The sequence below is a fragment of the Pan paniscus genome, chromosome 2, assembly GCF_029289425.2.
Source record: "Pan paniscus chromosome 2, NHGRI_mPanPan1-v2.0_pri, whole genome shotgun sequence".
Classification (NCBI taxonomy): Eukaryota; Metazoa; Chordata; class Mammalia; order Primates; family Hominidae; genus Pan; species Pan paniscus.
In genome coordinates this window covers 11,289,304-11,306,758 of record NC_085926.1, presented here as the reverse complement: position 1 = coordinate 11,306,758, position 17,455 = coordinate 11,289,304, and the positions used below count along the sequence as shown (strand labels likewise).

Here is a 17,455-nt window from a genome sequence, read left to right as displayed (position 1 = left end):
ACATCGCACCATTGCACTCCAGCCTGGGTGACAGAGCGAGACTCCATCTCAAAAAAAAAAAAAAAAAAAAAACTACAGAATTACCCAAACGTATAGACAGATTATTAATGCCAAATTGAGCCAAGTAATCAGACAAAAAATTTAAACATTTTTCTCTCTCCTCCACTATTACATAGAAAGCATTATAACTTGTTAGAAAATGTTTTCCTTGTAGATAGCCACCCACTGGCCTTGTTTGATTGCTATCATACCCTCCTTTGCCTTGGGCAATAAATCAGAGGCCTCCCCTGCATCTAGGAATCTAGGAGGAACGGTGGGAGGTCAGGGAAGGAAAACTTGCCAAAAAAAGAAGTGGGAAAGAGGATTAATGTCCAAAGCTGATGATGCTGTGGTGAAACAGCACACTTAATACACAGCAACATTACTGTGTTTATATGCCCGTTCCAAAGAACTTATTCTAAAGAAGTAAAATGAGCAGGAGAAAAGATCAATATGGCTAATATTATATATTTTTCAATATACCACAGTATTTTTTTTTTTTTGAGACAGGGTCTCACTCTGTTGTCCAGGCTGGAGTGCAGTGGTGCAATCATGGCATGCTGCAGCCTCAATCTCCCAGGCTCAGATGATCCTCCCACCTCAGCTCCCCAGTAGCTGGAACCACAGGCAGGCACCACCACACCCGGCTAATTTTTATATTTTTTGAAGTGACAAGGTGTTGCCCAGGCTGGTCTCAAACTCTTGGCCTCAAGTGATCCACCTGCCTCAGCCTCCCAAAGTGCTGGTATTACAAGCATGAGCCACTGTGCCCAGACTAGCATTTTTTATAACAGTGAATATTAGAAACCACCTAAATATATAACAGGAATCTATGAAACATACATTTGACAGAATGTTATATAGTCAATATAATAATAAAGGATATGAATTAGTTTTATATACACAGATATATATACACACATCTGTGTGTTGCTGTGTGTGTGTGCGTGCCTGTGTATAACTGGTATCTGTGTGTGTGTGTACGCACACACGCGCATGCATGCATAGCTGGTATCTCTATAATCAACCCTTACCTTTTCCCTACTTTTCCCTACTTTTCCCTCACCAAGGCCAGGTCCTTCCATCTACATCCTACCCCTTCTTCACTGGGCAGCACATGTTACCCTAATACGATTTCCTTTTCAAGGCTGCCCTTAACATTCATTTTAATTAGATTTCGCTTACAGAAAACATGTTTCTGTCTTTAAAAAAACAAAAAAAAAATCAACAAGCAATTTTGTGGTCAAGCTATGCAGTGTGATCTCCTCTAATCCAGAAGCACCCTTCCTTTATTTAGATGGTATTTAGGATGGTATTTAACAAAGGCATTAGCAACAATGAAACCACATTCCCTGAACCTGACTTTATCATGCCCTGTGTTATATAAACTATGCAATTACTGCCAGTATGATCCATAGGGGTGAATTAAGTTAGCATTGGTAATAGGTGCCAGCACTATCTGGCCACTAATCAAATAAGCGTTTCGTTAACAGCTATTATTTAAGTAACAGAAGGTAGCAGCTTCGGAGAGAAGAGCAGACTGTTCTACTGGTACACTGGGCTAAGCCAGGGGATTTCACCAACCTCGGTGCAACCGAGAGCCCATTTACTTACTGCAAATGTCAAGAGGAGGAACTTGTTGAGGAGTACAGGGTTTTCAAGAGCAGCGCCTGATTTTATGGATTCCCATATCTGCAAGAAGAAGAAAAGCATCAAGGCAGGTTACCAGGCATCTCTGAGTTTCTCACTCTCAGGTGAAGTGTGGAGCTGAAAAGCACCAGGCTCTTCTTTCCTACAGGCCCAGCACCACTTACCCCAAACAATGAAGTGGGTTGTTACCTCACTCTGCCGACTTCACACTGCCTCTCTCCCAGCCACACTCCCTTCAACATCTAAGCCAAGTGAGGGAGCCCAGGCGCCTCCTCTCAGCAGATCTCAGCACCGAGGGGGCAACCAGGCCATTTTCATGCCTTCACAATCTCCTTCAGCAAATATTTACTTATTGTCTACTATATACCAGGCACATCAGGGTTACAGAAATAAAAGACACAGTCAGTCCCTACCCTCAAGACACTTGCAGTCTAGATAGACTGGCGTAAATGTATAACTTCACCACCATGTAGGATTTGCTGTCACAGAAGTAGGTAGAATTTATGGGAGGAATTCTCTGCAGACTCTGCTGGGGAACGGGGAGAGTAAAGAGCCTGGGAGGGGCTCTCAAAGGAAATGCTGTGAAATACACATAGAGGTTTCTTGAAGTCTTATTTGAGATTATCTTGCCCTGAGAGATGAAGAAAGAAGAACAAACTTCAAATTTATGTATACTCAGCAAGTACTGAGACTAGGAGCAAACGCTGGTGCTGGTCAGCAGCTGTGGATCACAAGATGTTTTTGTAGCTAAGATTCGTAGCTAAACTTGCTGTTACTAAGCAAGACAAAACAGTTGCACTAATAAGAATCATTCCCTAAGTATGGGTGGAAGAGGGAAATAAGTAAGCAGAAGTAAGTTCCTGCTACTGACATACTGGCCTTGGAGGAGCTGGACCACTGAAGAGAGGCCCCCAGTTTCCGGTAAGCCGAGGGGGCATGAGGCAGAAGCTGCTAGGAGAATTCTGGGCCCCAGTTGAGGGGTGGGATATTCCTGTGGGGGCGGAACCTGCTTTTTTCCAAGATGATTAAGGCCTGACCCAATTCTTTGGAGACTCCCTTTTAAATGTGCAGCCAAAGCAGGAGGCCCAGGAGCAGTCAAGCCACAGGTCAAGAAAAACGACCATCCTCTCCTGAGTCACAGGGAAGCCTGCCTCAGGACCTGACCACTGCACCCACACCAACAAGATTCATGTCGTGATAAAGACTGGTATAAAGACTCCTTGATTACAGCGGTTAGACAGGATTGGGATAAACCGGCCCCACCTCCCATTTTAATTCCTCTCACTAACTCCAATGTAAAGAAGCAAAGGAAAGACATTCCAGGCAGAGAGGATATTGTATTCCCAAGGAGAGAGGACAGAACAGAAAGTAGGTGGAAGGAATTACATGTGATTTGCTATGACAGACTCAGAGAATGCAAGGGCAAGAGTAAAGAGGTCAGAAAGGAAAAGAGGACAACAGGGCCAGGCCACAGAGGCCTTGAAAATCAGATGCAGTAGATTAGATAAGTGAAGACACTGGAGAGACTACATGATAATCTCCTCTACCGCCATGGTGCATAGGATTGCCAAGCCTCTCCAAGGCACAATAAACAGAGTGCCTAGAGGCATTCAGCCACAGGAACACAACTCTCAGAGGTCTGGCTGCTTCAAAATGCTGGCTGGAGATGAGCAGCAAACTGATTACTTAACCTCTGCCCTGCCATGTTATTTCCAGCCTATCCCAGGTGAGAGCCTGGATGTCCTCTCCCTGACCTTCCTGCCAATACAGAAGGAGACAGCTGGGAGTATTCTCTCTGGAGAAATATACCAAAGCCCACAAGTGTCTTTAAGTTCCCTTCATATGCCAGTTTCTGCAGCAGACCCATGTGCCTGATCACAAACACTGCACCTGCCAGGACCACAGGAAATATGACACATACATCACGTTTTCACAGCTAACCTCATTTGCTGCTTGTTCCAAAAGGAGCTTCTTATCTGCAGTCTTGAAAGACTCGAGTGTGTTGGTGTTATACAGTGTTCCAATAGCTGGGCAGCAACGGGCTGGGGTGGGAGCACTCCTAGATAAAAGAGAAACACGGTTAGCCAGGCACAGCTGGGACTCAGCCAGGGAGAGACAAGTCAACCACCACTGTAGTGGGATAAAAAGGGTATTGCTCTGCAGGGCAAACAGAAGATTAACTGTATGTTTTCTTGGAAAAAGATGAATATCATCACTCAATAACTAAAAAACAGGCACCATTCCCCCCTAAAAGCCTATATATTCCCTATACTCTAACCTATCAGGATGCTGTTCTTCTACTGTCCCCCAAAGAGAAGTTCATTTCCTATTTGTTCTTCTTTCCCATCTTTAACCTGAGGGAAATATTGTTTGTTGAGCTGTGCACAGTTTGAATTCTCATAACAGCTCTTTTCCCCCATTTAAAGGTTTAAGCAACTTGCCTAAGGTCACATAATAATAGGCAGAGCTTGAATCTAAAACCAGAACTAGCTGAGTCCAAGGTACTGTGCTGTGCCTACGCCACCTCTCAGACCCTCCCAGGCTTCAAGGTCCTGCTCCAATCAATTTCTCCTCTTCCGGAAAGCTATCTCCACTTTCTCTGCTAAGAGTTGGCACATAAAACTCAGCATAATATTTTCTAGCATTTTCAAGAACTACAGTCATACCCACCCAGCTGGAGGACACTAGGCTCCTTGAGGATAGAAAGTACGTGTTCTCCTGACTGCCCCACAACCTAGCCCACCCCAAACAGGGCTCTGCACAAAACTGCTGCTGGGCAAGCCCCTGACGGTTGTCTGCAGACAAAATGTCTCACACCTGGGCTACCTGTCAATCTGTCGTGCCACCAGGTTTACACACTCTACATTGCCCCCAAAGGCCTCACAGTCCTCAGAGTAAGCAAAGTCAGGAGAAGAGAAGAGGAGTTGATTCTGAATACGAATTCAGATGTGGACAAATCTGGTCTCTTCTCTGAAATGACTAACTTGCATTTCAGAGTTTACAGATGTTAAATGAAAATATTCATTTCATTAGTAGCCTACTAATGTTGTCGCAGCTAATGCAGACAGAATGCCTTTTCACTGACTGCACTGATGACAGCTGCGTAGTTTAGAAGAACCTATGTCTTTTCATTTAAAGTCCATGTAAAATTGGGTTTATGGGGCTGAAGGAGTAGAAATCTAAACCTAGAACAGGTATGAAGGGGTGCAATGAATGACATGGCTCTGTCAAATGCCGTCTATCAGGCTCAAATGCCAAGTCCTCAGGGAGAGCTAGCTTTCAATGGCCAGAACCTTCTCTTGGGAGGTATGAGTCAGCAAATCACAAGTTGTTTGTCACCATGCTCCTCCAATAAAAGAATATTTTTCATCCAGGTGAGATGAGGACATCCAAGCTGGTCTTGAAGAGAGAGAAATCACAAAGGGAAAAGATTAAGCCCAGAGGGAAGGCAAAGAAAGCAGAGCAGTTGGTAAACTAGGCCTTCTACATTCAGACTTGGCTTTATGAAATTACTGCTGAAACAGGATGTGGAAACAGAAGGAAGGATGCCATGATCTAATTTGGACACAAGCACAGAAGAGGAAGGTACCCTTCTTCCCAAACTTCCCAGGTGTGTGAGAGCCATACCAAAGCCTCATTCTGTGAAAGGAGAAAACTGCATACCAAGAACTCAAGCAACTGCAAAACGGCTAGGCTCCTAGGAGCATCAGCACTTATGCAAGTTAATTAGCCAGGACAATCGGAAGCTTCAAAGGAGAAGCATCTTTCATGACTAAAGTTCCACCATGGGAGGTGGCAGGAAAATGAATTTAAAAAGTGATAATGACAGGGAAGGAGCCTGAGACTTGGAGACAAGAGAATTTAGTTCAAATCTTGGTTCTGACACTTCCTAGTTTAGTTTCCTATGGTTCCACTTACATGAAATATGCAGAATAGGCAAATCCTCAGAGACAGAAAGTAGAGTTATGGTTGGCTAGGGCTGGTGAGTATGGAGGAGGGGGGATGGAGAGTAATTGCTAAGGGTGTCTTTTTTGGGAGACGGAAATGTTCTGGAATTAATAGTAATGGCAGCACAACTCTATGAATCTACTAAAAACCACTGAATTGTACCCCTTTAAACTAAGGGGTGAATTTTATGGTATGTGAATTATATCTCAACATAGCTGCTAAAAAGAATTCAAATTAGAAATTTTCTCCACATACTAAGGCCAACAGTGAACTTGCGATAATGTGTATACTAACCTAGTAAAAATGGATCTCACAAAGGCCGGAAGACTGGACCTGCTTTGGGGACATTACAGCTAGACACTTGGCCTTCACTTCATTCAGTCTCACAGTGATGACTCAGGAAAGTGCTGGGGCTGTGTTGCACCAGTTATTTACACTTGGCCAACAGGCAGGCAGGTGGTCAGAACGGAATAAATCCTCTGGAAGAGCACCTGTGCTCATCATACCTGGAGGAATCTACTTCGCACACAGCTTCACATGCCCACAGGGAACGCTGGGAACCCAGAAAGTCACAGTCAGTTGGGGGTCATGCTTCTTTGTCATCTCCTGACTTCCCTAGCAATCGCAGAGTTTCTGTTTGTAACATCCTCTAACACAGTCCACTGGTGTCTTTCCATCAACCACACCACATGTCATTTTGACAGCCATGCGCTTAGACCGCTTGTAATTGAATTAGGCAGTTATTGAGCAAATAGTACACCCCAGATCTGTGTTGGGTGCTGGTGATACAGCAGAGAATAAGAAAGACACAGCCTCTGCTCCACACACGAGTGTGCCTAAGACTCCTACTTCCTTCACTACCTTTTCAGTTCTTTGAGGGCAAGAATTATGCCTTCTATTTCTCTAATTAGGTCCAACTTGAGGCATAGAAAAGAAAAACATTTTTTTCTTTTTGAGACGGAGTCTCACTCTGTCACCCAGGCTGGAGTGCAGTCGTGCGATCTCGGCTTACTGCAAGCTCCGCCTCCCAGGTTCACGCCTTTCTCCTGCCTCAGCCTCCCGAGTAGCTGGGACTACAGGCGCCTGCCACCACGCCTGGCTAATTTTTGTTTTTTTTGTTTGTTTGTTTGTTTGTTTTTGCATTTTTAGTAGAGACGGGGTTTCACCGTGTTAACCAGGATGGTCTCGATCCCTAACCTCGTGACCCACCCGCCTCGGCCTCCCAAAGTGCTGGGATTACAGGCGTGAGCCACCGCGCCCGGCCGAAAAGAAAATTTCTTATGAATAAAGACAAATATTCCTCAAGGGAAAGAAACCCACAGAAATGTTCTTCATTCAAATGTTGATCATTTGAGGCCCAGAGAAAAGAAAATTCTTTTTTTTTTTTAGAGACAGAGTCTCGCTCTGTCGCCCAGGCTGGAGTGCAGTGGCAGGATCTCAGCTCACTGCAAGCTCCGCCTCCCGGGTTCACGCCATTCTCCTGCCTCAGCCTCTCAAGCAGCTGGGACTACAGGCGCCCGCCACCACGCCCGGCTAATTTTTTGTGTTTTTAGTAGAGACGCGGTTTCACCATGTTAGCCAGGATGGTCTTGATCTCCTGACCTCGTGATCCGCCTGCCTCAGCCTCCCAAAGTGCTGGGATTACAGGCGTGAGCCACCACGCCCGGCGGAAAATTCTTTTTTTTTCTCAGCTTCACATAGGTATAGAGATTGTCAATCAAAATCTATTTTCCTCCTTGTCAACAGAAACAGAAAGCACACATAACGTTTTAGCTGGGTTTCACGCTTCCCAGTCTTCTTTGCAAGACAAGTGAGGCCACGAGTTCTCCTCAGTAGAATCTGAGTGGAGTGATGCCTGTCCCTTCCCGCCAGGGCCTTTAAGAGACTAGGTGTGTCTCTTCCACCTATTTGCACCTTGGCTGTCTTTCCTCATTAATCTGTTGTTACCTGAAAGTGACAACTGTCTTAATCAGCACACAATGCAAAGTCCTCAGGGATCATGGAGCCACAACATGGAAGAAGACTGGACCAGCAGCCCTGGGCTATTTGATGAGCAAGAAATGAACTTCTTAGTGTTTGGGCCCTTACATTTTTGGGTCTGATTCAGCAGGATACCCTAACTCAAGACAGCATATTCCAGTTTAAGACAGTTGGTGCCTGATAAAATACTACTTGACTGACAATTCGTCTAATACAATTCAGAGAACAGGATCCTTAGAGATCCATAAGACTACCAGGGGCACAGAGTAGAAGAGACTTATCCAGTGCTATGCAAAGCTGAGATACCCTTGACATCTATCAGTGAGTACTGGGATTGTTAGCTATTCAACTGTATGTCATTCCTGTCTGTATGCCCAGCACCTAGCACATTCTGTTATCAAGACACAGAGGAAGCAATCAATAAGTTTTCCTGAAATAATGATTACCTCTCCATGCTTATTACAGCACTGAGCACACTATAATGCAAATATTTGCCTTCTACTTCTCTCTCTCATACAGTAGAGGAGCTCTGGAGAACATATTTCATAAGTCTTTGTATTCCTAACACACATACATCTGCACATTGTAGATATTCCTTCTTTGATAAATAAATTCATAAAGACTTTCTCTACCAACCCATGCAGATATACAGCAATCAAAACTAAAATGGGGTAATAATAAAGAAAATAATTTGGAACAAAGAAATCAGGCCTTCTGAGAAGTCCCAAGCACTTTCATTAAACTTCTCAGCCATCCTAATAGGGACTCAGAAAGTGACAGACTTTTAAAACTGGAAAGAACATTAGAAAGCAAGAACCCATTTTAAAGATGAGGAAACAAAAGCTGAGAAAACTAAAAGAGCTTATTGAAGTAGCACAGTTAATTAGCCATAGATTCCAAATCTTCAAACTTCGAATCCAGGGCTATTTTCACACAATGGGGACCACATCTTATTTCTGTTCACTTCCCACTGTCTACCACAGTGCCTTGCACACTGAGGGTATTCAATGGCTAAAGAAAAAATATGATGAGTGAAAATGAGCAATTTGTGTGAAAGTCATAGCTGCAGGATCACAGATTTTCTTATCTCCTTCAACCAAAATTTTTAGATTAATTAAGTTTAAGATGCTCACATTTTGTAGTAAGTTCAAACCTAACTTCTGTGAACTGCATTTCTCTAATTAATTATTCTAAAGAATAAAATTATTAAAACCTTATAAAACAAACAGTCCAGTAGAAGGATAAGGGTAGGAGTGAGGTTAGTCTGAGATAAATATGAGGCTCTCCAGATTACACAAAACAGACTGTTGATGCTCCCCCGTACCATCTTCAGACAATTTAATGCTGTACATTTCCAGTATTTTCCTTGTCATATCTTACTGGCTCCAAAATAAGTTAGTTTGCCAAAACAAGAGAGAGATTATAAGGATTTTATTTCTTTTGACAGGTAACCACAAGCAGTTTACGATGGAGCAAGAAAGCTCCGAAGGGAACAAGAAACACCAACACATACATTTTTAAAGATACAAATACTAACATCATTGTGGATGTACATCGTGCTTTCAAATTTTGCAACTGGATTGAGATAAAGGGAAAAAAAGTATTGATTTTCTGAGATTAAAAAAAATTCTAGGGATACTTTATTTTAAATATCCTAATAGTTGACCATTGCCACTTTCAAAAGCCAGAAAGACCTATAAGACTCCTTCACCTTCCTAAAATTCCCCATCTTGATACTGCTGAGGTACAATAAAGCAGAAAAAACACTGTAGCCTTTTTCAATTCTCAATAATCTTAAAGGCCCTCATCTTGGTTTCAGCTCCACCCTCTCTCTCAAACTGAATTCTTAAGGACCACAATGACTTAATCAACAAACACAGTGGCCCTCGCATTGACCTCTGTGCTTCTGACACTGTTAGTTTCTCTTTCCCTCCAGAAAGCATTGCCTTCTTTGGTTTCTGTAACACTTTTCTGGTTTTCCTCTGACAACCCCTGTGTCCTTCGCTAGTTCTGTATCATCTTTCACCTCCCTAATTAGAGCCATTCACTGTTTGCGCCTTTTGTTCTTATACTATACAGATGCTCCTCAACTTACCATGTCCTGATAAACTCATCATAAATTGAAAAAAATATCATAAATCAAAACTCTATTTAATACGTCTAACCTGCCAGACATAGCTTAGTCTAGCCTCCCTTAAACGTGCCCAGAACACTTACATTAGCCTAGAGTTGGGCAAAATCATCTTAACACAAAGCCTGTTCTATAATACAGTGTTGAATATCTCAGGTAATTTATTGAATACTGTACTGAAAGTGAAAAACCGAATGGCTGTATGGGTCCACAAAGTATAATTTCCACTGAATGTGTATCGCTTTCTCACCATCGTAAAGTCAGAAAGTCATTAAACCACCATAAGTTGGGGACTACCTTTATTCTCTTTCTCCTCTACCTGGATGTCTCCCAAATCTAGTCTGATCCTTTCTCCCCGACTCCAGTTCCTCCTGGACATTTCTAGCAGACACTGTCATCTCAAACTCAACATATTCTAAACCAAACTTGTCTCCTCCTAAATTTGTATCCCCCTCCTGGTTTCTCTATTCTGTAGAAGATAGCAAAATCCCTGTAGCTACTCATACTGTGTTTCAGAAATACATTTATAAATACATTTTTTTCTCTCACCCCTGCTTTCTAAATTTGGCCAGGTGTGACCCTGGGCAAGCCATTTTTACCTTTCATCCCATGCTTTCCTCATCTGAAAAAAGAGAGAAAAATCACACCTGGCGAGTCTGAAAGAACAGATATTTATGAAAATGCCTAATTAAGTGCTCAATAAATGTGTCTCTTGGCTGGGTGTGGTGGCTCGATCGTGTAATCCCAGCAGCACTTTGGGAGGCCAAGGCAGGCGAATCACTTGAAGTCAGGAGTTCAAGATCTGCCTGGCAAATATGGTGAAACACTGTCTCTACCAAAAAAATACAAAAATTAGCCAGGCTTGATGGCGTGAGCTTGTAGTCCCAGCTACTTGGGAGGCTAAGGCATGAGAAAAGCTTGAACTCAGGAGGCAGAGGTTGCAGTGGGCTGAGATTGTACTACTACACTCCAGCCTGGGTAACAGAGTGAGATCCTGTCTCAAAAAAAAAAAAAGTGTGTCTCTTCTCTCCAGCAACTCCCCACAGCTCCCAAGCAGATTTAAAAAAATTCTTCAAGGATATATCTATCATATTCCTTTGTATAGCACTATAATGCCTTGCACAGTGGCTTGTATACAGAAGTAGACTAATAAACATTCATTGATCAATGCCCATGGACAATGCCCATGGACTAAAGGAGTGAATCAAGAGAGGTATCAAGAAAAGAACACAAAATATTAACTACAATCAAAATCAAGAGGGATATTATCTATGTCTCAATCAATCTAGATGGCACCTGGCACCTAATTGACTCTGATAAATAGGTGGTGAAAAATTAACCAGGCAGACCTAAGTATCTAGCACTCATCTCTATGGGAGGTATAAGAGAATCATGAGGGGGGCTGACTCTGCTCACCGGGAACTTCCCTAGTCCTCCTGTGGTCCACCTATGAGGGAGGTAAGCATGCTTATTCCTTGCCAAAAGTAGTATTCTTTACTTCAGATTTTGAACAAATAAATACTCACATGTCAAAAGCACTGAACTCCAATGTTAAGCGAGCTGGCAGCCCAGCAGAGTCACCTGGACAGAAGCATTATCACATTTTCAATGACAAGTCAGAAATAGCAGCGTTCATAACAAAAATGCTTATGAATAGTTTTCTTCTCTTTGTTGAGCCCAAGGCGCCCCATCCAATTTCTGATTATCTATGCTACATAGATAATATATGTATGGATAGATAAATGGCAGAATGTGACAGAGCTCTTGTGAATATGAGACATTTGCCAAGAATATAAAAAAGATTCAATGGAAAAAATATTTCCAATCTCTTCCCACAGCAATGCTAAGTAATGGGTATTATTTGGATTAATAATTTGAGTTTCACTACTCTCTTTCTTTTTCCCCACAACAAGAGAAAATAAATGAAAATGAACTGGGATCAAAAAGTCGGGAAGTAAAATAGAAACTAGTGAAGAGCACTGATTATAAAAGACAAGGCTGTCTCTTTCTAAAGGAAAGCTGACACTATACTGGAGGACCGTGAGGATAACAGAAGATGATGGAAAATGAAATTTACAATCACCTACCATTGTAGTAATAACCCTTAATGTCCTTGGGAGCTTCATCCAGCCGATACTCGTTCAGCTTCTTCTGGGTCAACTCATGCCAAAACCCAACATCCAAGGCACTACTAAAGGGGGCAAACTGCAGTTTAGAGAGTCCAGGATCCCCCGTAGCTGCCGCCATTATTTCTTGCCTACAAAAAAAACAAAACAGAACACAGCAAAATAACATATCCATGCAAAACCTGGTGAGAAAGAACATTTGTAATAAAGTTTAATTCAAACAAACAAAAAGTAATGAGATGTTTACAGGCTACCTTGAAACACAACTTCTTTTTGGATTGTGGTAAGAAACACATAACATATACTTTACCATCTTGATTATTTTGAGGTATACAGTTAGGTGATATTAAGTATAATCACAATGTTGTGAAACAGATCTCCAGAACTTTTTCATCTTGCAAAACTGGAACTCTATACTCTTTAAACAATAACTCCCCATTTCCTTACCCCCAGGACCTTGCACCCACCATTCTACTTTCTGTCTATACAGGTTTGACTACTTCATGTAAATGGCATCATACAGTATTTGTGTTTTTGTGACTGGCTTATTTCACTTAAGACACAACTTTGAAAACCATCCTAATTGGCCTGTGTTGTCAAGCTGATTCTCCTCATGACACAGTGATTTTTTTTTTTTTAATTGAGATGGAGTCTCACTCTGTTGCACTGGAGTGCAGTGGTGCAATCTCGGCTCACTACAACCTCCGCCTCCCGGGTTCAAGCAATTCTCCTGCCTCAGCCTCCCAAGTAGCTGGGACTACAGGCGCATGCCACCATGCCCAGCTAATTTTTTGTATTTTTGGTAGAGACAGGGTTTCACCGATGACACAGTGATTTTTCTAAGTAACCTTTGTGGCCTTAATGTTTATGCTTCTTCCTTCCTTGAGTCAGTCTGACTGATGCACGACTGTTATTCCTTCTTCGACACAGACACTGTCTCAGAAGTTTTTGCCATCTTGTGTGGTCCTGGAGAACTCTGCAAGTACAAAATCCTAAATCCAGCCACTCAGAAATGCAACAACCCAAACTGTCAGAATTCTGTCTGAGAGCAGTGCTTTAACACCTCTAGCTGAAGCAGATAATGAGGATACGTTTCTCCCCACCTCCCACAGTGCCTAAATTTCTTTGAAATCTCATATTTTATCTTTTCAATGCATGGAAATTTTGTATTTTGTGCCATGATATATATTTTATTATTTCATTTCCCCCTTCAAATCATCTAATAAATTTGACCTTCCTGGCAATCATGCATACGTATACTGTAACTTTCTATAATCCCTCCATACTCTCAGGGGTAACATACCCCAGTTTGAGAAGGACAATACTAAAGAAATCTGGCAGCTCCAAAAAGCAAATTGATAAGGTCCCTTCACTTTCCATTCTGTCCAATTACCCCACAACCAGACATACAAGTATTTCTGCACCAGAACATATGAACAGTCACTGTAAATGGGATACATTTACAGGGTCACGCTCTGCTGCCCAGGCTACAGTACAGTGGCACAATCTCAGCTCACTGCAACCTCAGCCTCCCAAGCTCAAACAATCCTCCCACCTCAGCCTCCCGAGTGGCTGAGACTACAGGCATGGGCTACCGTGACTGGCTAATTTTTCTGTATTTTCAGTAGAAACCAGGTCTTGTCATGTCACCCAGGCTGGTCTCGAGCTCTTGGATTTGTGATCCTTCCACCCTGGCCTCCCAAAGTGCTGCGATTACAGGCATGAGCCACTGCACCTGGCCAAATGGGATATATTTTTTAAAAACAGCTCATATCTACTCAGGGAGGTTTTGCTTGAGTTTTGTGCCAAGACTATTAAAAAGCTTTCAGTTTTCCAAACTTGTTGGATTTAGAATTAGAGATAAGGAGCTTTGGATTGATAGAAACTGTATAATGAAATACAAAGTTAGTGCTCCTACATAAAAGGTATTCAAATCAAGAAGAATGGGATGAATGTGGGGCAGAGCCCTGGGAAAGACACCGTGAAGCAGATGGGCACTGAGTGATGTTGAAAAGGATGGGTAAGGGGTGGGGGAAGATGGGGGGAGGGCAGAAGGAACAAGAAGAGCAGAGGAATACTCATGGCAGAAATAGGGACACGTGAAACCAGCTGTCCTCATGTGGAGGGTTTGTGCTGTGCAGGAGCAGCACACACAGAGCTGAGCAGGTGACATGGGTGAACACCTATGGAGAAGCCTCAAATGTGAGGCTAACGAATTTCGGAGGAGGAAGCCAGTGGCAGTCCTGCATGGTAAATATGATTCTGCAGTGGGTAAAGGGCTTTGAAAGAGGCAGGCAGGGAAATCAGCTAAAAGCCCAAAAATTTATGAAGACCTGGATTAGAGCAGAGGAGTAAAAGTGAAAAGGAGGGGACCCTCGTTGGGGCTGATTTAAAATAAAAGGTGACCTAACTTGGTATCCTGGTGGACTCAAGAAATGAAAAGAGAGAATAAAGCTCTTGGGGTGTCAAGCCACAAATGGCTAGGAGAATGGCAGCTTGAGTGAAAGAGAAGACCCTTGAGAGGCAAAGCAAGTTTCAGAAGAGTAATAATGAAAGACATTTTCAGCTGTGGACAACAGCAGGGCAAAGATAAGCCAAGAAGACTGGACATGGATACTGAGAGAACAGCTAACACAGGTGACAATGATCAGTTCTTAGAAGTTACTCAGAGAAAGAAAAGCCCCACAAAGTCCTAGAGAATGTCCGCAGTTAGGGAGTAAAAAGAAACAGAACCAGTAGGCCCGGCGCGGTGGCTCACGCCTGTAATCCCAGCACTTTGGGAGGCCAAGGCGGGTGGATCACCTGAGGTCAGGAGTTTGAGACCAGCCTGACCAAAATGGTGAAACCCCGTCTCTACCAAAAATACAAAAAATTAGCTGGGTGTGGTGGCACACGCCTGTAATCCCAGCTACTTGGGAGGCTGAGGCAGGAGAACTGCAGGAGACAGAGGTTGCAGTGAGCCGAGATTGTGCCACTGCACTCCAGCCTGGGCAACAAGAGCGAAACTCCATCTCAAAAAAAAAAAAAGAAAGAAAGAAAGAAAAGAAAGAAATAGAACCAGTAAAACAAAGAAAGCTGTAGTTGGAACACCAGGACAGTACATATATCTACCAACTCTAAGCAGTAAAAAACTTTGAGAAGAGTAATGATGAATGGACACTAGGAATCAAAGAAAATGACGGTCAATGCCATTGTATTTAATGTTTAAAAGGAGTGCGGTGGTGGCTTTCTAAAATGCAATTTCATTGTAGATTGCTTAAAAGAGAACAGGCTATAAAAGGCAGAATCACCAGAGGGGAGTAACTGACTGTGTCCCTAGCAAGTTCCAGTGGGGCAGGTTAGTCTGCCATTGGATTCCTAATGGGTGGTTTGTTGTTGTTTTTCAACAGGCTGAATATGCTTTCCACATTTAAAAAGATGTTTTGGCAACAGAAATCCAATTTTGAATGAATGAAAGACTCACAACAAGGGCTTAAAAAAACTGAAAAGCAAACAGAAGGAATGAGGTGGGAATTATAATAATTATTTTTCTATATAATTGATAAGCTTCATTGATCACAAAAGACAACACATCACTGTCCCTAAAATTCTCCACTGCCTCAGTATGGCTTGCAGCATCACACCCCAGACAGTGCCTGACCAAGCGTTTTCAAACATTCACCATCTTGAGCACATATTTATTTTTTTTTTTCTTTGAGACAGAGTCTTGCTCTGTTGCCGAGGCTGGAGTGCAGTGCCACAATCTCAGCTCACTGCAACCTCCACCTCCTTGGTTCAAGCAATTCTCCTGCCTAAGCCTCCTGAGTAGCTGGGACTACAGGTGTGCACCACCATGCCCGGCTAATTTTTGTTTTTTAGTAGAGATGTGGTTTCACTATGTTGGCCAGGCTGGTCTCGAACTCCTGACCATGTGATCTGCCCACCCAGGCCTCCTAAAGTGCTGAGATTACAAGTGTGAGCCACTGCTCCCGGCCTTTGAGCACTTATTAAAAAATGAGGATGCCTGGGTCTCACTCCCACTTCCTGTGGAGGAAAGAAGATTCGATAAGAGAAGGGATAGTGATGGAGGCCAGGAGTCTGGAGTTTGCCTAGTGCCTCAGGTGATGCTGCTGTAGGTTTGGGGCTATTTTGATGCCTAGGTCACTGGCACTTATTTTTGGAGGCCCCACCTCAAAATCACCTCAAATGTATTTGAATGCACCCTCAACTCCTATTAAATATTTTTTGGCTTTTAATTGTTTGAAAGAATTTTTATAATTTTGCCCAATGGAAAACAGGTGATTTGGCCAGGCTCAGTGGCTCACGCCTGTAATCCTAGTACTTTGAGAGGCCAAAGCGGGGGATCGCCTGAGGTTAGGAGTTCAGGACCAGCCTAGCCAATATGGTGAAACCCCCATCTCTACTAAAAATAAAAAAAATTAGCCGGGTGTAGTGGAGTGCACCTGTAATCCCAGCTACTTGGGAGGCTGAGGCACGAGAATCTCTTGAACCTGGGAGGCGGAGGTTGCAGTTGCACTCCAGCCTGGGCAACAAGAGCAAAACTCCATTTCAAAAAAAAATAAAATAAAATAAAAAGAAAACAGGTGATTTGAGGATTTGAGGCACGTGTAGAAACACTCTCACAGCCTCCTGTTGTTTCCTGGGCCTCTAATCTCTCCCTTTCCCTCTTTTCCTCTACAATACAGCTAGCGTTTTCTTCTACTGTTGGTTTTTGAAGGCTTCCATGCTCAGCCCTCTCCTCCTCAGTCATTCATTTTCTTTCTTTCTTTTTTTTTTTGAGACGGAGTCCTGCTCTGTCGCCCAGGCTGGAGTGCAATGGTGCAATTTCAGCTCACAGCAACCTCGGCATCCCAGGTTCAAGCGATTCTCCTGCCTCAGCCTCCCAAGTAGCTGGGACTACAGGTGTGTGTCACCATGCCCGGCTAATGTTTTTTTTTTTTCTCTCGATACGGAGTCTTGCTCTGTTGCCCAGGCTGGAGTGCAGTGGCATGATCTCGGCTCACTGCAACCTCTGCCTCCTGGGTTCACGTGATTCTCCTGCCTCAGACTCCCAAGTAGCTGGGATTACAGGCGTGAGCCACCACGCCTGGCCCTAATGTTTTGTATTTTTCAGTAGAGACAGGTTTCGCTACATTGGTCAGGCTAGTCTCAAACTCCTGACCTCAAGTGATCCGCCTGCCTTGATGTACCAAAGTGCTGGGATTACAGATGTGAGCCACCCCGCCCGGCCAGTCATTCACTTTCTTTCTTTCTTTTTTTTTTTTTTTTTTGAGACAGAGTCTCATTCTGTCATCCAGGCTGGAGTGTAGTGGCACGATCTCGGCTCACTGCAACTTTCACCTCCCGGGTTCAAGTGATTCTCCTGCCTCAGCCTCTTGAGTAGCTGGGATTACAGGCATGCACCACCGCACCCGGCTAATTTTTTATATTTTTGGGAGAGACGGGGTTTCACCATGTTAGCCAGGCTGGTCTCAAACTCCTGACCTCAAGCAATCTGCTCGCCTTGGCCTCCTAAAGTGCTGGGATTACAGGCGTGAGCCACCACACCCGGCCAAATCATTCACTTTCTACAACAAATTCT

General features: G+C 43.3%; 1 protein-coding gene across 8 annotated transcripts in view; it reads right to left on the bottom strand.

Annotated features, from left to right (window-relative positions):
* The window catches only part of ATG7 (autophagy related 7), a 280,261-nt gene that overhangs the window by 242,114 nt on the left and 20,692 nt on the right, over positions 1-17,455 (bottom strand). For all 8 annotated transcript variants that reach the window (XM_055109494.2, XM_003826264.5, XM_055109495.2 and 5 more), the window contains exons 2-5: positions 11,836-12,005; positions 11,275-11,329; positions 3,631-3,748; positions 1,654-1,731 (exon numbers count right to left, since the gene is read on the bottom strand). In XM_055109494.2, the coding sequence (XP_054965469.1) occupies positions 1,654-1,731; positions 3,631-3,748; positions 11,275-11,329; positions 11,836-11,995 (411 nt within the window). In that variant the 5' untranslated portion in view covers positions 11,996-12,005. The remainder of the gene's footprint in view (positions 1-1,653; positions 1,732-3,630; positions 3,749-11,274; positions 11,330-11,835; positions 12,006-17,455) is intronic.